The sequence below is a fragment of the Monodon monoceros genome, unplaced genomic scaffold, assembly GCF_005190385.1.
Source record: "Monodon monoceros isolate NGI ecotype Baffin Bay Population unplaced genomic scaffold, NGI_Narwhal_1 Super_Scaffold_20, whole genome shotgun sequence".
In the NCBI taxonomy this organism is placed as follows: domain Eukaryota; kingdom Metazoa; phylum Chordata; class Mammalia; order Artiodactyla; family Monodontidae; genus Monodon; species Monodon monoceros.
This window is the reverse complement of record NW_021703777.1, coordinates 18,570,617-18,589,760: the sequence shown is the minus strand read 5'-3', so window position 1 is coordinate 18,589,760 and position 19,144 is coordinate 18,570,617. Positions and strand designations below refer to the sequence as shown.

Here is a 19,144-nt window from a genome sequence, read left to right as displayed (position 1 = left end):
GTTTTATAATTTTACTCCAGAGAGCCCCAGGATTTCGTGAGCACACCTTAACTGCCATCATACGGAAGAAGAGAGACAAGCAATCTGCTTTAGGCTCTTCTTTCTTTTGGATATACTTGCATTTCTGGATGTCATTTTGTTTGAGGAAAGAAACAAAAAAATTTTTTTAAAACCAAACCAACGTTTGAAAAATCCCTCGGTTGAATGTTTTCTTAAGTCTGTGGTTCTCTCTTGTCAGCATTTATTCCAGGAAGAGGTCAGGCAGCAGGTATCCTGCTTTTCCTTCCAGTGAAGGTATCACCGTGACAGTGACTCTTGAATATTTCCTATCAAGTAGTAGGAATTCCTTCAACAGTGGCTACAGTGGCTCAGAGTTGAGAAATAGAAAGCTCAGATACCGAGGTCTACCCCAGAGTGATACAGTTCACTTATGGCTACTGAGGCAGCTCGTGGTTGTCTAAAACCGACCTCTAGCCCAAATCTCAGGGGACCTCTGACTCAGAGGTGTGGCCCCCATAGTCAGCCAGAACCCAGAGCTAGGAATACCTTGGCTGCAAGGCTTTTCTGACTTGGAATGTGTTTCTCTACTGGTGAATGCCAATGTCAATAATTGGATGCCAATATTGGATGCCCATGGCTTTGGTTCCTAGACTTTCAACCTTCCTTCCTATCAGATAGATGAACTCTCTGGTAGCATCAACAAATAGAAAAGAAACAATATCATTTCCAACCTGTTGTTTGGAACTCAGTCTTTGCCAGATTTCCACAGTCAATGACATGGGAATAAAACGCTAGTCCAGTGTGTTGTTTGCCTTTAAAGACGTCTTTGGTGGTTTGTGGCAGGAGTCAGTCAAGGACTTACACATCCCGGATTTTAGCTGCTTTGCTGTTTTATTTGACAACGATAGCAAAAAAGACACCGAGTGGGAATTGTGAAGTAGAGAAAGCTGAGAAGGTTTCTATCTATTTTTAGGATGCTTCTAAGAAGTCTTCTATAATATCGTCTTCTTTACTTAACAGGCAATTATGAGAAAATTGTTTTAGAAAGAATCAGCCTGAAAATCAGCAGTTATTTCAGAATTTTTATTAGCATGCACAAGCTTAATTCTTCCAATCTTGGCCTGCTCATGTATAAATGGAAGCAACTTGTCATACTCAAAGCAAAAGAGGGAAGGGGAAATCCCATTTTGCTATAGCAAGTGTAGCCACTTATACAATGAGTTAATGAAAGAAATGTTTTCTAAGTACGTTGGACTCTTTGGTCCAAGTAGTTTTTGCTCAATGTTTGGCACAGGTCTGCATGTAGGACTCTAGGTGAACAGAGAAAGCAAATAAGTGTGACCTTTGTAAGGCTGGTGTTTTCTTTATGAAGCCAAAAAGTGTACAAATACAAATATTAGCCCATGCTTAGTTTTGTCCCAGAAAACTTCTCTCTGGCTGACCGCATCTCTGTGTTTGCTCTTTGGCATCGTTGCTGCCCATCTTGGTCCCCTGCAGGCCTTGCCATCTGTTTAATTGGTAAAGGGGCCCATCTTATCAGTGTCCCTATCATCCACTTGGAAATAGAGCCCTTCGATTGGCCTTTCTCCTCTTTTTTCTTGCTTCGGTTTATTTGGAACCAGCCCCAATATCTCAGTGCCAGGTGGCTTTACCTTAGCCAGTTACCTTAGGATTAGCAATTACTGGAAGGTAAGAGATCTGCAGCAAAGGGTGGGAGCATCTGTTATTGCAGTGATCTTGGCCTTGGAGAGAGTCTAGGGACTTGGAGAAAGTCTAATTCATGAAGGTGATGCCCTCTCTGGGGTGCTCTCCTTTTGCCTCTCGTCTTCTTAAATGCTTCAGCTCTTTCAGGTTTAACCCTTTGATCTGTCTGAAGTTTAATAAGGCCAGAGACCCACTGCCTGACAATAAATCAGCCTCCTTCCCTTCCGTGTTCCTATGATTCTTGCCTGACAGTTTTGCAGAGTCACTTAAACCTTCACAGTTGTCCTAGTCACACTTTAGGAACTCACTTGAAAAAAAAAAAAAATCAGCTCATGGCCTTACCCCAAGTGTCCTTTTGAAGTTTCCCCCTTTCCACCCCCATCCTGTCTCTGGGGAATTTTGAGGAGTTGCCAGGTAAGATATTTTCTACTTTCAAACCAAACATAAAGACCCAGGTAAAGAAATGTGGCCATCGAAATGTTTCCATGTTTTCTTAACAAGCGTGTATGTTAGTCAGGCAAGAAAAAGGGAGGAGGGCAAAGAAACAGAATGAACAAAATAGAGCCCAAGTGCCAGAAGTCTAATGACTTCGTTGCCTCTTTTTTCTCCTCCTTGTTTAATTCTTGAACTTTCTTTTTCTTTCATTTTACACTATGCTTTGGTGTTAATGCATTTTGTCTCTCATTTTACCTCTTGCTTTTGTATTACATATCTATTCTACTATAAGCCACTCCAAATAATTTTTGAAAATAAAAGTATGGTCTTTATAAGAAATACCGCTCGGGATTCATTAGAATTTCAATTCTAGAAAGTGGTTTACTCATCACCTTTTAATTGTTAAGCACGGTCAAGTACTTTCTGGGAAGTAGTGTGGTGTAGCTATTAACACAAGTATTCTGGCATCAGAGTGCCAGGGCTGACGCTCAGCGGGTCTGCATATAAATCACTAGGTGATTATCTTGGGCGAGGTGCTTAATATTTTTGAGTCTCAAGTTTCTCTCCCACAGTAATGTTCTAGGGACTAAATAAGTTTATATATAAACACTTGTACTTATGCCTTCCTCACCTTACAGCTTTATTGTTGTGTCTGACTTTATTACCCAAACAATGCCTGGCATAAAATAAACACTCTATCAATGATAGCTACTACTAGTACTATTTACTTTAGTTATTAGAACAATCCTCAGATAGATATAATCCCCACTTTCCAGGTGAGGTAACTGAAGCCAAAGGAAGTTAAATTATTTAGCTTGCCCAAGGTCATATAGCTGGTGGGTGCTCAGAGCCAAGGTTTGCACCCAGGCTCATCTGACCGTGAAAGCCTCATGCATGTCCACTGAGTCTGCACTGCCACTTCACTTTGGAGGCATTGTTAAATAGATATGCTTGGATTGTTAGGAAAATCAAGCTTGCATCCATCAGTACATGTTCATTTCCTGACTTTTCAGTAGTTGTCATTTCTCTCGGATAACAAGTCTGTGCTATTAGATTGCACAAAATTTCTTGGCATAGGTCTACCATAAATCCTGCTTCTTTGAGAGACGCTTTCAGGAGGTAAGAGGGCTAGGTTTAATCCGTAACATCAAGTGTTTTACCTAAGAGAAGTGCTTCATATGGAGATGTTCTTACGCATATGACATAATGCACACGGCAGATGAAAGTTACATGAAACAGTGTTTGTGCCTCTTCCAGGTATTTCTAATAGATCTGAGTTATCCAGTAAATGAACCCTCATGTAAAACGGAGAAATAATGATTTTCCCTCACTGAAGGGGCTGAGTGGCCATTTATCAGAAATTTAACCTTTATAATACCGTCTCTGACCGTGGACCTTTGGACGTCCTGGCACGTTGTAGGAGTTTAGTGAATATCCTCTGGCTGAATGAGTGAATGAATGTATTTAGAGATGTGAAGAATGGCAGGAGCTACAAGAGACCTTCTTGCTGTTAAGAAGGCATGGGGGCATGGCTGGAAGAGAGAATGGTTGGCTCTAAGTCTGAGCAACAAATGGAATTTGTCATTATATCATACTCCGAAATACCTGTGTCTCCTGATGTCATACAGTCCTCTCACTGTTCAAGAGATTCCCTGATTTTCTGTTCAATATTCAGTGCGTTTTCACCCTCAGATTCCTGCTCTCTCCTTATACTGTGAGTCAGTGGGTCAGTTTACTCAGAGGTGTAACTCCCATTGAAGGGCAAATCTGGTCTGAAAGGTCTTTTCCCCTTCCTCTAATCTCAGTAGAGGAGCCTGCTTTTTAGTGAAGAAATGTCTTCACCCGAGTCAAAATTAGAAGGATGGATGTATAGGAACTCTTTGCTTTTGCTGAATTGATTATTGCCTAACAGAAACAAATCTCTCTTCTTTTTTGTTATTCACTCAGTCAGGATCTTCTAGATGCATGAGATAGGTACTGGATGAAGAAGAAATGTAAATTTCCTTTCAGCAGTCACATCACATCTAGAATCATAGGAAGAAGGCAGTCTTTAATTCTTGATAGCCCTTGATCATATTTTAATGGGGGGACTTTTTAAATACTCCAATAGGTGGTTAGTGATGGGGATGAATATTTGGTGGTTATTATCGAATCTTGAATCTTTGGTTGTTGAGTTTTGGCTAATGTAACAATTTGACTTCTTCGCTTTCAGCTGTCCCGTTTCCTCCAAGTCACCGGCTTACGGCAAAAGAAGTGTTTGATAACGATGGGAAACCTCGTGTGGATATCTTAAAGGCACATCTCATGAAGGAGGGCAGGCTGGAAGAGAGTGTTGCATTGAGAATAATCACAGAGGGGGCTTCAATTCTTCGACAGGAAAAAAATTTGCTGGATATTGATGCACCAGTCACAGGTAAGTCCTGAGGATGGAGACTGTCCACTTGGACCCACACTTTGTTGTTTTTAAACATCAAATCAAAAGTCTTAGATACCAGTGAGTCTTCACCTTCTTCATCTTACTCTTTTCCTGCCAAATCTGTACATTAGGAACAAAAGATTTAATACATATGTAACAGTATTTTTATTTTCATGTATTAAATATCTGTGTGATGTGATACCCAAAAAAGTGGTGTGCAACTTAGAGATGATGAAGATATTCTGAAGTAATACCTTAACTAAGAAGTGACATTTTGTCAGTAGAACACTGTCACGAGGAACACAAGATATTCATTGGGAAAGGTCAGACAAAGCATAGGAAGACTTCCAAAGTAGTTAAGTGACTAAGTTAATGCAGTGGCTCTCAGAGTGTCATCCCAGACTGGCATCACCATCATCACCACCTAGAAACCTGCTGAACTGTACCTTCTCAGCTCCCACCCCAGAACTACTGAATCAGTTCTCTGGGGTGAAGCCCAGTGATCCGTTTTATCAAGTCCTCTAGGTGACCGTGACAAACATTAAAGTTTGAGAACCATTGAACTTCAGGAAGAAGACAAAATTTCTCTCCTTCCTATAGCATTTTATGCCTAGAAAATATGTCTTTACTTTTTGAGAGTTTTTGTTCTGTTACTTCTTAAGGGCAGATATGTATTTTGGGTAAGTGGAACTTCACTTAGACCATAAAAATTAAATCTTGTCAAAAAGTTTTGTGTGGTATAGAGGGTCAAATAGTAGAGCCTTTTCATCTACACTTTGTGAAATTTGCTAAACTTGCACGTTTGTATTTCTAGAGAATCTAAAAAAAACATGTATTTTCTCCTTAATTATTATCATTCTGGCAAAGGGAAGAAGTTTGACATAGAATATTATGCTTTTCAAAACAAAGAGGACATTTAAAATATTTCATATATACTACTGATTGCTTCTTCCAAACCTTCATGTACTTATAATATTATTGGCCTTCTAATATATTTTTGAGGGTGACTGGTAAGAGCAAGATAAGCGCTCTTGAATATCAGACTAGACCTTCCTTGATCAAAATGCCTCTAATGATTCCTCTTCCAGAGAAATTGACATTTACATTTTGTTTTGGGTTGGCAATGCTGCTTTTCTTATTTGTAATTCAGAAGAATAATGAATGTGTTTGGGGCCAGGCAGCAGGAGAAATTGGTTCCGGTGGTAAGTCAGTGTTGGACCAGTGGTGAAAAATCAAGCTACATACTTACCCTGTGTGTATCACTATGAACCCCGTTTTCCATGTGTTAAAATGTAGTCATGCATTATTATCTTTGACTTACAGACACTGTGGAAATATAAGAACAAAACAAATGTGAACATGCTTTACTTTCTTAGATACTAAAATATGAAAAATTTTTAATATCTAAGTAGTAGCTTGGAATCTACTGGCAAAGAAACTACTTTAAAAAATTCACTGTAAATTCCACCTATAAATAAATGGTAAAATAGTAGCTTTAAATGATATTTATATCATTAAGTTTTTTTGATTTTGGTAAGAATGAATGGCTTGATATTTTACTATGATATCATAATATGACATTATGATATGATAAATATGGTACATTATGATATTTATTATGATATTTTCTCTACTTCACATAATAATGTGTGATTTCCAGTTCATGTTAAACTCACTAATGAGCCCAGTAGGTATTAATGGAGGTGATAGTTATAACAAAAAGGAAACATGTAAAATAGACATTTAGGGGAATATATTTCCTGGGATACAATCAGCTCTTCTGTTTGATGAGGCTCTGTCCTGAAAGAACACATAGGGAGGTTTCTGGAAAAGTCAGATTCGTGATGTTTTATCCCTGAACCTTTCTGGGGTCCATTGACTAATTGCCCTCATATTCAGCAGAGGTTGCACCTCGTTCTTTCTAGTGAGATTCCAGCTGACAGTTTGGCACATTTCCCAATATAGATATGAAGAGACTTTAGAAATCAGGACTCAATTATGTATAACTTTCCCTGGGTGGGAAAGAAAAAAAAAATCCTTCTAGATGGTGACAGAAGTAGCTATGGAGACATCACAGAATATGTAGCACAGAATATGTAGTGTTTATATTTCTTAATGAAGGCAGGATTCTAAGGAACCTCCAGTAGATTCCATTGCAGTGATCTCTTTCTTCCTTTTCTGGGAATGTAAAGATATGTAATATAAGTGGTGGGGGAATTTATTTTAACATTTCCATTAAAAGGGAAAAAAAAAACTCTTTTGCATATGATTCACCAGAAAGCTAAATCCATAGCTTCATATTTTAACCCATGAACTTTCCAAGCTGAAGCACAGAGGACTGCAAAATAAAAGCAGGGTACCGTGATCCGAGAAAATTGCTCTCTCTTTGTATTTCAAGATACTTCTTATAATTTATTGATAACATTTTATGATATATGATTGTGTTCTGAGATTTGATTTTATTTGGACAGCTGAACCAGCAATGTAATATTTATTTTTAAATGTAGAATATTTGTTATTTGGATAACTGAATCAGTAAAGTGAATCAATGAAGTCAATATTATATTGACACTACGCTATGCAATAAAAGGCATAGTTTACACTTCCAAATCTTAAGGGTAGAGTATTCTTTATGTAGTTCAGAATTCCACACTTAAGAAAAATGGAGAACTTAAACAGTTTAAAAGAGAAAGCAGAAAGGAGGAAGATGTAGAAGAGGAGTGGGAGAAGAAGGAAAACAGTAGAGCTGCAAATGAGAACCTGTGAAAAAAGACTAAGGGGAAAGAAGAAGGACTTTTAATGTAGGGAGAAAAAGCCTGAAGCCTGAAACCATATGGTGGTTTTCAAGTGGTATTAGAAATAGTCTCTCACCTACATATGTCAGTTTCCTAAAAATGTAAGGTGAGCCATCAGGGTAGAAACTGACGATTAGCTTCTTTCGGGCAATTCAGCTTTAAGTATAGCCTGATATGTAAACTCACAAAATGAAACAAATGGCAACTATTTTATAATCATGCACAAAAGCCACTCCCCAGCTTTCCCTCTTCTTTTCTTCCCTCCTACTTTTTATTAATAAAAACGTTTCACACTCAAATGTTTAGAGAGGAGTTGTGCTAACCTCTGTGTCATGGTTTGCTCCTATTTAAAGAAAAATCTAGGAATTAGTGTCCTGGTTATTGGAAATCTGGGCATTATTGCATTCCTTTAGCATTTCTTTGATGTTTAAATTTACAAAGCTGCCCAACTTCCCTTCCTCCCTCCCCTTCAAGTGTTTTTAAAGCAGTAAAACAAAAGGTTTATGTTCAGTTAGGATTTTTTTCCCTTAAAATTCTGTACTTTTGATTTTGGAGAAGGACCAGGAAACTGCCTGGTCCCAATGCTCCCTCCATGTATCCCTCTGGGGAAGGTGATAAAGCACTATGTACCTTACCCTCCTGGAGCATGGATTTAGATAAGCCAGTAACCATCTCTGTGGGAGTAGAGGTGAGGATTAGTTATGGGTCCCTAATCAAAGCAAGGGAGGTATGCGTTACATTCTGCTCTTTTCTCTCAGCAAACTTGCCTGATTAGAATGATGGCTGTTTTAGACATTTAACTTGAAGAATGTGTTTCTATACTGGAGGCATTTTGTGAAGGAAAGTATTTTCCCTCTTTTTGACTCTTTTTTGAAAATTGAGTTAAATTTATCTTTGTTTCCTTGCAGACATACAAATAGAACATTAAAAAATGTGGCCAAATATCTGTGTAGCAACTTGCTATGGACTGCATGTTTGTGTCTCCCCAGTAATCATATGTTGAAGCCCAGACCCCCAGTGTGATGTTATTTGGAGGTGGGGTCTTTGGGAAATAATTAGATTTAGTTGAGTCCTGAGGGTGGACCCCTTGTGATGGGATTAGTGCCCTGATAAGAAGAAGATGAGATGAGAGCCCTCTCTTTACTCCGTGTGGGGATACAGCAGGAAGGTGGCCATCTGCAAACCAGGAACAGAACCCTAACCAAACACTGAATATGCCAGCACCTTGATCTTGGACTTCCCATCCTCCAGAACTGTGAGAAATAAGTGCTTGTTGTTTAAGCTACCCAGTCTAAGGTATTTTGTGAACTAAGCTGAACTAAGGTACAAGTCATTTGGGAATTCAGTTTACCAAACATTTGCCTGGTACAGGTGGTGTGTGTTATACACAGGTGAATAAGACCTGGTCTCTGCTCTCCCAGGGGTCAGCATATAACAAAAAAACTGAAACAGATATTTGCCGAAAGATATGTGCATCAAACTATTGATTAAATGAAAGGATATGATCTAGATTTATTCAAGCAAATTTAGAAATATCCAACTGGATAGAGCTAACTTAAAACCAAAAAGTTTTCCTCTTTTCTAAATGGCTACGGTTTCCCTGACAGTGTCCATTGATTATTATATTACATCTTTGAGCTAAAAAAAAACCTGTTAAATAGCTCGGATCCTATCTGTCCTGAATATGGATGGAGAACTCTTTCAGAAGGCTAGGGACTGTGGATGATTGAAACAGATGAGGCATAGACCTTGAGTAGAATACTCAAGGTCTATTTGGGGAGTCAGATACAGAAATAGATAATTACTGTAAAATTTGTTAAGAACCGTAATGAAGGTGCCTATAAACTAGCGTGGGAACTCAGAACAAGGAATGCAGGAAAGCCAAGAAAGTCTTGACAGATTACATGGTACTTGAACTGGAGCATGTGTGATAGGTGAGATTTTACTATGTGAAAAAGCTAGCAAAGGTTATTCTGGGCAGAGACAACAGCATATGAAAGGCACTGTTACTTTTTGTAAAGTGGGAAGGCATGATCTTGGAGATTTGCTGTGGGAAGACAAGGTATTGGAAGGGTGTGAGGGGTAGGGGTGGGGGGTGAGACTGAGGTTGGACGGTCGGGGTCAAATATTAGTCTCTTGTAAGCAGCACTTAAACATTTGGTTACTGTTCTGTAGGCACTGGGAGTGGAGAGGGTCTTGGAGCGGGGGAGTTACACCTTCAGGTTTGTGGCTAGAATAGCATCCTGGATGAGATGAGTAGAGTGAGCAGGGAGGAGCTCTTGCGAGAGGGGCTGATCAGGAACCTTTCATACTCGTTCAGTATGCCCCGAGTATGCCTTGTGCCCTGGCAATGATTTTGGCGGGCTAGGAGAATTGGATCCGATTTTGATTACAGGGCCCTTCAAGAATGATGATTGACATTGATCTTAAAATGTCTGATTAGTTTGTGCTTAGTCAATATCCATTAACGACTTCTTGAATATGGTAGGATGATTTATGCAGGGATCCAATTTATTGCATTTCTCTTTCAAGTTCTCATATTTTCCTATTTTCCCTTTGACCTAGCAGAGAACATTTCCCTCATGTATAAAGCAGAAGCCGACCAGGAGCCTGGGTCTTTGAAGAGAATGATTTAGAACTCATTTTCTGCTCCCTGGACCGGGGGGATAGGCCAGCATCAGCTGGGCAAACTGCTAATCTCTCCAGTTTGTCTGTTTCCTGCAGGGGGGGATTTGTCCCTAGAGCAGCAAAGGATTCCCTCAGTGGCTGTGCCTGCCATTTAGCACGTCAGGCAGTTGCCAGGAGAACCCTTTGGCTTTGTTCCTGGATGTGAGAGTGAACTAGTGGCCAAGTTTAAGGTCATGGCATTCCTTCTCTTACAGCAGCTGACGTCAATTAGGAGAATTCCCCATGCCTTTACTCTGGGGAGAATTAAGTGGGGTAAGAATCCAGTGTCTTTTGAGAACCGAAAGATCAGTGTTTATTCTCTTCATACTATCATTTGTCACAATCAGAGCAATGCAGCCTTAGTTTGTATGAGGATAAAATATTACTTCTGGGGCATTTTGCCCACTTCAAAGATTTCAGTGGCCAAATCTTTAGGGCCTGCCCTGCAGCCCGAGGCCTATTTTGGTACCTAGCCCACCGCTGGCAGGTCAGCACATTTCAGGCCCAGCCTGTGGCAGCCACCACAGTTTGATGTTTTTATTCCCCTTAATGTGGGCCCTTGATTTAAAAAAAAAAAGGATGAAAGGTCACTGCATGAGAGCCAGCGTCCTTTTCCCTGATTTGTTTTCCTCCCTTGTTTTGCAAGGTTGGTCTTAGGAAACCCATCTTACAAATGAGAGAAGGGAGTCTCAGAGAGTTTAAGTCAGTGTTTCTGGAACTTGAGCATGGATCAGAATTGCCTGGAGGGCTTCATAGAACACAGATTGCTGAGTTCCACCTCCAGAGTTTCTGATTTAGTAGGTGTGGAGTAGGGCCTGAGGATTTGAATGTCTATCAGGTTCCCAGATGATGATGAGCCCCTTGATCTGGGACCCCTCCACAGGAACCACTGGTTTAAGTAACTGGCCTCATAGCCAATCAGCTGAAGACCTTGCTATGAACAGGATCCGGTCAACATAGCTCATGCTGAGCTATTACATGGTATTACATGCACTATTCTACCTCTGTATTAGGTTGAAAACAATCAAGCATTTCAGCTCATTTGACTAGAATTCGTTCTTGCTCATTACTGAGAAATTACTGAGAAATACAAGGAATAAATTATTTTGACTCGATTTATAATTTATTATATTTTAAATTAAAATGTATTGCTATAACACAAGGGGGCAAGACCAAACAACAGTGCTTAGTACCGTTGGGGCATAAAGTTTATATAGTTTTTCCCAGTGAAAAACCTTTGTAGTGCTTTCCTTTACAAGCTCTTCAAGAGTTGACTATAGAAAGCTACTGCGGAGAATAAAGGAAGACAGATCAAAAGCATCTTTAAGTGAATTGTGGTAATGAATACAGTATTATATTAAGAATAGCTGAGCCTTAGGAATTCAGCATTTGTGTGTAACATACCAGTCAGTAATAATCTATTAATGTAATCTATTAATGTCAATAAACTTATAACACCACCCAGAAGAAGCATTTGACAGTTATTACATCATAATTACATGAAGAGATATTTTGCTTTAAGACACAGTGTGCCCTATCCTTTTCAATTTGCCATGAGTCAGTTTTCACAAATAGTAAGGTGTGTAAGCACCGTTCATAAGGCAACACCTATAGTTGTTTCCATAGGAAGATAAAATCCCCAAACTATTATTTTTAAAATCTGAAAGTGATCACTTGCAATAATAACCTTCTGATGGTTTTAGAGAAGGTTGAAATGTATTATTATCAATACTGCTGTGCCTTTAAGAGAAGTAGTGTTTCAGATAACACTGAAAGGCTTCCAGGTAAGGAAGGTGCATTCTTCTTTGATACATTAAAGGAAAAATATAGATACACTTCCCTTTGTCTACAGGAAATTCAGATTATATTTATGTTTCCAACTCATGTCATGTTCCATTTTCCCATTGAAGTGTCCCTAATAATTTTAGATTCCACTGATTTTATTCTCTTGTGATCCAGTTCTTAATGGACATTCCCACATACTGGCCACAGACTGGGACTGGGCTATGACAAAGTTTTCACTGGTCCAGACTGAAATTGCCTTTTTCAGTTTAGTGAGAATGCTTTCTTTATGTACATGAAACTATGGTGACAGTAATTGCTTTTTATACTTTTGGGGGGACAAATTAATGAGTTATTTTTGTTGTAAGGCTAACACTTGTTCGGTTCTTGTTTTTTGCCAGTTCGTACAGTGTTATAAACCCTGCACGGTTTTTTTCTGTTTGTTTGTTTTTTGGGTTTTTTTGCGGTACGTGGGCCTCTCACTGTTGTGGCCTCTCCCGTTGTGGAGCACAGGCTCCGGACGCGCAGGCTCAGCGGCCATGGCTCACGGGGCTACCCGCCCCGCGGCATGTGGGATCTTCCCAGACCGGGGCACGAACCCGTGTCCCGTGCATTGGCAGGCGGACTGTCAACCACTGCACCACCAGGGAAGCCCACACTGTACGTTTTAACTCTGAGTTTTCACGCAACCCTGTGAAGGAAGTGCTGTGATCAGTTCAATTTTACAAATGAGGAAACTGAAGCTCAGTGAAATTGAGTATTATATCTAAGGTTACTGAACTAGAAGGTGCCAGAACTGGTATTAAAATGCAGGCAGTTCAACAATGTCTATTCCTATTTTATTTGGGGTTAGAAGTTAATTTTACAGGTCCATGAAATTATGAAATCTGAGAGTAACTATATAGCATGGCATTTAACTACAGTTTATCCTTGTACAACCAGGGGCTTATGGGTGCTGACCCTTCACGTAGTCGAAAATGTGCGTATAAGTTATAGTTGGCCCTCCATATACATGCAGTTTTGCACCTGCAGATTCAAGCAACCTCTGATCCTGTAGTATTTGCTGTCGAAAAACAATCCATGTGGTTCAAACCCGTGTTGTTTAAGGGTCAACTGTATATTGTACTGAATTTTTTTATCATTTCATGCTATTATCCTATTAAATGTTAACAGCTGAGGACATGAATTTTATGTTACGGTTTTGTGAATGTTCCTCTGTTTCAAAATAATTTTAATGTAAATGTAGTGCTGATTTGCACATAGTAGCTTATGGTAAGAATATAATGGTAAGATATAGGAACCTCTTAAACAGAGTAGGTATGTATTTATGCATGTGTGTGGATGTGTGTGTTTCTGTATTTTGTTAGTATCGTCATTTAAATAACAGTTATCTTTTTTACTCTGTTCTTTTCTCCTGAATAGCTATTTGTTGATATCTGTCTAAAGTGGAGGATTTTGGACAAATGGGATACTGGATAAATATATGAACTGGTCAGAAGTAGTTTCTTATAGAAGAATCTGTGATTTAATTAGTGGATTAGTAAGAGAATAATATTCAGTTTTGAGGCAGCTGCTTTACCACTATTTAAATGACTATCTTCATATATAAAATGTATTTTAAAAATATGAATTAAATACTTTTACGTACACATCTTGCTAATGTTAAAATATATTCTGTGAGAGAAGGCCTTTAGGTAGTTCAGTCCTGGCTTTGCTTTTGTCTTGGAGGTCACATAACTTTTCCTTCTGTTTTGCTGGGCTCTCCACCAGCATCATGGAGTAAGCATTGCCTTGTGAAGTAATGTGAAATCCACAGATGGGTTTGAGACCTAAGTCAAGTGTGTTGAGGAAGGGGAAAAAGGAAAATGCTCGAAAAAGTCCAGTGTTCTTTCCTTATATTAAGCCCTAAAATGTGTATGTTTAATACTGTCTATATACATAAATCCAATCCAAGAATAAATTACAAACTGGTAACAAGTATCCTCTAAGTTGCTTTTATCATATGAAAATAACATTTCTAGTTAACTGTGTGTTGTAAAAATAGGATTTTACTGATTATATGATGGTAGAAGAAAACAACCAACACATCCCACATCCAGGGGATAATCAAGTCTGTTTCAGAGGTTTTTATGAAACAATATTGTATTTTAATATTCTGAACAAGATTTCAGTTCCTGCTATCATACGGTTACTTTTTGACTCCAGTTTGGTGTATGATATGCTTCTCTGTATTAATTTCTGTTCATGTTTGGCATTGTGGTCCAGGTACCAGGCAGTTTTAGACATAGCAACATTGTTTCATTCTGTTCCTGAAGATATTTAAGGTTTGGACATCAAGGCTTTTGAACTTTAAGTTCATAAGAGTCATACATGTAGGTGAAAGGAAACTTGACCTGTTTTATTTTTTTTTATAAGCTTTTTTCTTACTATTTTTCTTCTGCTCTGAACTGCCTTTCTTCATGTTTACAATAAACAAAGCCCTCTGATAGAGTAAAATTAGGATTTGTGGAAAGAAAAATTGTAGGTAATAATGAAGGAAACATGAAATTACTACCCGAACTTTCCTTTTCTCTTACGACTCCATTTGTTATGTCTTTTTTAAAATAAAAATTGTATCAAGATCACCATTTTATTTACAGTGCCTTTCTTTTTAGATTCATATATTTTGGTTATATTCAAGACTACATTGTTGGGTTCTTTGGATTTTATGATTAGTGTCAGACATTTTAATATTAAAAAATCTGTTTGGAATTCATGAATTTGATTCCATTTCAGAAACATAGTTAACTCACCATCTCTGAATGTGCTATCTGATTTAAGATGCCATCTGGTGGTATGCCTTTGATACATCTAGTGCTACTTTTAACTGTCATCAGTCTTACATCCTTTATTGCTTATAAGGGAGAATATTTTTGAAATGACTTGCAAAGACATTTGTTTCCATTTCAAACAAAGGATGCTTTGTACCTTCCTTTCTGTTTTCTCAAAGTAATATGCATGTTTGCTTTGGTCTTTATTAACATAATCTGATTCTTTCTTAAGGCAACATTGACCTTGAAAATCAAGCTCCCATTTTAGGAATTCAATTTAGTTCAGAGAAATTTGTAGATATTTAGCATCCCCTTTAAACTCCTAATTACATGTTTTCATTTAGTTTTTTAATGGTAAAATTTGATTGGCTCTTTGTATACCATGTGATGAATAGGAGATTGTCAGATAATCATAAACATGAAACAGAAATTATTCATTTGAAATTCTCTTCCTCGTATTTTAAACATTAAAGCCCAGCTCCTTCTAAGGTGGACCTTAGCTTAACCTTAACTACCGCTTTTTTTTGCCTTCTTCAAGAGATAAGCTGGTAATTCTTATTAAATATATATCAAAGCTAGGTGGAAATTAGAAAGTAAATTGTCTGCATTATTGATATAAAATATCCATTCCACTTAAGAATCTGAATTAAGGAAGTGTTAAAAGTACATGAGGGTTTTTTTTTAGGCCCTTTCAAAATTATTTGTGGCTGGTTAGCTTAGTTTATTAAGGGTATAGTGGCAGTGGGCCAATTTATAGACTCTTTTCCCACTGTGGTCTGTTTAGCATTTTCTGACTATACTCAAACTTCTGGGCCAGCTAGTTTATCTGAAGGAAAAAAAAAAAAATGAATGGTGTGGAAAGAGGTGAGAAAAGGAAGGACGATTTCATCTGTGCTGTCCAGTTCACCTGCTGAGGTACATCTCCCAGTGACCGTGCAACAATAACTTTATTTTCATCCTATGTAGTGTGGTATCAGGGTTACAAATCATGGACCTCTAGAGAGGCATTCAGGATCTGCAAGTTCTTAGCTATTTACCACTGTGCAAATTATTTCACCTCTGTAAACCTCAGCTTTCTCATCTTTGAAGAGATGAGGTGTGAGTTTCATGCCTGTCACTCCGATAAAGTGAAGTGTTGCAAGCACAGCACTCAGAGTAAGTGCCCGGCAAATAGTAGCTGCTTTATTATCATTGCTGTAACCATTTTTGTCGTGGCTGTTATTGTTGTTATGCAGCTAATATTGCAGCTATCAGTTCTGTTCCATTGTTCAGTGATTAGAAGCATAGAGAACTGTTAACTATACTAACATTTGGATATTATAGCAGACTTTGCATTTCCCCTTTTATGGATGTAAGTAAATACCGAGAGGGCTGTGGAATGAAAGAGGGAGCAGAGAGGCCCTTATGCCTACAGCTCTCTATTACCCATCCTTTCTAAATTGCAAATCAGTTTCAATTTTAATTAAAGAAAAATAAATTTTGTGTTCATGGTCATGCCGTCAGTATATCGATTAGAAATAAGAAAATGAAAAAAATCATTTAAAACCTGTATAATATGGGCTTAGATGTCTTTTAAAATTAGAAGCAGTTAACCAAATATGGGAGGGTGGGTCTTGCTCAAGCATCTCACGTCCAAGTAATAATACTCCATACTTGACGGCTAAGAATCATTGTGACACAAATACATTTTCATTTCAAATTTGGGTGATCGACCTTCTTTAAAGATAGGTCCCTGTGCTATACAATAAATCTTGTTGTTTATCTATTTTATATATAGTGGTGTTTATCTGTTAATCCCATACTGCTAATTTATCCCTCCCTCCCCTCTTTTCCCCTTTGGTAACCGTAAGTTTGTTTTGTATGTCTGTGAGTCTGTTTCGTAAATATGTTCATTGGATTATTTTTTAGATTCCACATATAAGTGATGTCGTATAATGTTTGTCTTTCTCTGTCTGACTTACTTCACTCAGTGTGATGATTTCTATGGACATTTACGTTGCTTCAATGTCTTGACCATTGTTAATAGGGCTGCTATGAACGCTGGGGTGTATGCATCTTGTCAAATTAAAGTTTTCTTCTTTTCCAGATATATGCCCAGGGGTGAGATTGCTGGATCATATGGTAGCTCTATTTTTAGTTTTTTAAGGAACCTGCATACTGTTTTCCACAGTGGCTGCACCAATTTACATTACTACCAACAGTGTGAGAGGGTTCCCTTTTCTCCACACCCTTTCCAGCATTTATTATTTGTAGACTTTTTGATGATGGCCATGGGTGATTGACTTTTTAAATCAGGGGTCCCCAACCCCTGGGCCACGGAGCAGTACTGGTCCATCGCCTGTTAGGAACCAGGTGGCACAGCAGGAGGTGAGTGGTGGGCGAGCAAGGGAAGCTTCTGTATTTACAGCCACTCCCCATCGCTCTCATTACCGCCTGAGATCCGCCTCCCATCAGATCAGCGGTGGCATCAGATTCTCATAGGAGCGTGAACCCTACTGTGAACTGCAGATGAGAGGGATGTAGGTTGCGTCCTCCTTATGAGAATCTAATGCCTGATGATCTGAGGTGGAGCTGAGGCTGTGATGCTAGCTCTGGGGAGTGGCTGCAAATACAGATTCTCATTAGCAGAGAGGTTTGACTGCACAGAGACCATAATAAATCAACTGCTTGCAGACTCACATCAAAACCCTATCAGTGAGTGGCAAGTGACAATTAAGGAGTAGTCTGGACATAAGCAACACACTTTGGGTATCGTTCTCTCCCATCACCCCCAGATGGGACCATCTAGTTGCAGGAAAACAAGCTCAGGGTTCCCACTGATTCTGCATTATGGGGAGTTATATAATTATTTCATTATATATTACAATATAATAATAATAGAAATAAAGTGCACAATAAATGTAATGTGCTTGAGTCATCCCGAAACCATACCCCCCAACCCAGTCTGTGGAAAAATTGTCTTCCACGACACTGGTCCCTGGTGCCAAAAAGGTTGGGGACCACTGTTTTAAATAACAGTTCATGGAACTACCAACAAAGTGTACATCATCTGTATTTTACATTCCCAAACATCCTGCCACTGACCACTCTAGGGCCAAAAATCAGTGTTGTATGAAATTTGTCCTATGTGTAAGACAAATATCATACCTCACACATTAAGATGGTTCAAGTATTTTAAAGTTTTCATTAATTGGGCATGTACCCTGATACAGGCAGGGTGCTAAATAAGCGCGTGTATACAGTGGTGTCCAATTGCCCTTAGCATCAAGTTGCAAATCCTAAGATGGTTTAGAAAGTCTTGCCTGTTCCGTTCCCCATATATGTCTCCAGTCTCATCCACTGCCTACTTCTCATTATTTTCTGTGACCTGTCTACACTGGCATTCTTTCATTCCATTTCTGTCAATAAGAGACTTGGCACAGGCTGTTCCTTCTTTCTAGAATGCCCGATCCCTACCCCCACCCCCCGCCCCCATACACACACCCAATAATCTTGAATAGTTAGATTTCAGCTGCAAAGTCACTTCATTCGTTCTTCAGGGAAGCCTTCCCTGACTTACCCCAGTATAGTACTGTGTACCTTTTCTTCAAACTACTTATCATAGTAATGCTGTTATGTTACTTGTGTGATCTTTGTTTGTGTGATCTCTGGTCCTCACTAAATGGTCAATTTGAAGAGGGTAGACCTTTTGTCTGCCTTTGGCTACTGTTTATTCTTAGCATCAAGCATAGTGACTGCCTCTTGGCAGATATCCATTAATATTTGTCAAGTGAATTGATGCATGCAATATCTTAGTTTGTAGAGTTTATTAACATTTCTTACGACCATATATACCATGTGTCAAAGCCAGGTACCAGTTAAAGTGGTAAAAACATATTTTATCCCAAAACTATTGCAACAGGGGAAAAGAAACTTCAGTAGAAAACTGAGCTCAATTCAGAATACAATAAGGACAAGTGGGAATTCATAGCCAAAGAGCAGGACAAGGGGGTCACTGGATGGAGAATGCCTAAGAGAAGATGTCAAGGATAGGGAATCCTTGCTCCTGGCAGGCCAAGGTGATCAGATATTAAAGGTGGGGGGATTCTTCCTAGAACTGAACTAGGCAGGCTGAAGACAGGGCCCCAAGGATGAGGCCTAGATGAAAAGATGACTCAGAGAAGCCTTTCTAAAGTTTGGTCAAGGAGAGAGTTTTTGTCAGTCCCTCCTCTTATTCAAGGAAAGAAGAAACAGTCTGTTTCTTTGAACAATATAAGGCCATTTTTCGTTCAGTCACCTTTTGTTCATCAAGAACCAGCTGAGCCATCTGTTGAGACTTGGCGAAGGTTGCCAGTTGCTGAACTGTGTCACCCAGAGACATTTAGCGAGAGGGATACTGCTAGGAGGATAAGCAGAAAGACAGATTATAGACTGAATTAGTCTATATGCCCAACTTCATAGGCCTTCAGGGATCTGCCAGAAGAAGTCCCAGAACCTGTCACCTTTCTTGCAAGGAATTTCTTCCTTTGCCTCTTGAACCTTCCTGGTTATTGCAA

The 19,144-nt window shown here is 38.9% G+C and overlaps 1 protein-coding gene across 1 annotated transcript in view; it reads left to right on the top strand.

The window, feature by feature from the left end:
* The window catches only part of PPP3CA (protein phosphatase 3 catalytic subunit alpha), a 300,315-nt gene that overhangs the window by 139,070 nt on the left and 142,101 nt on the right, over window positions 1-19,144 (top strand). The window contains exon 2 of the mRNA XM_029235318.1: window positions 4,352-4,552. Coding sequence (XP_029091151.1) covers window positions 4,352-4,552 — 201 coding nt within the window. The remainder of the gene's footprint in view (window positions 1-4,351; window positions 4,553-19,144) is intronic.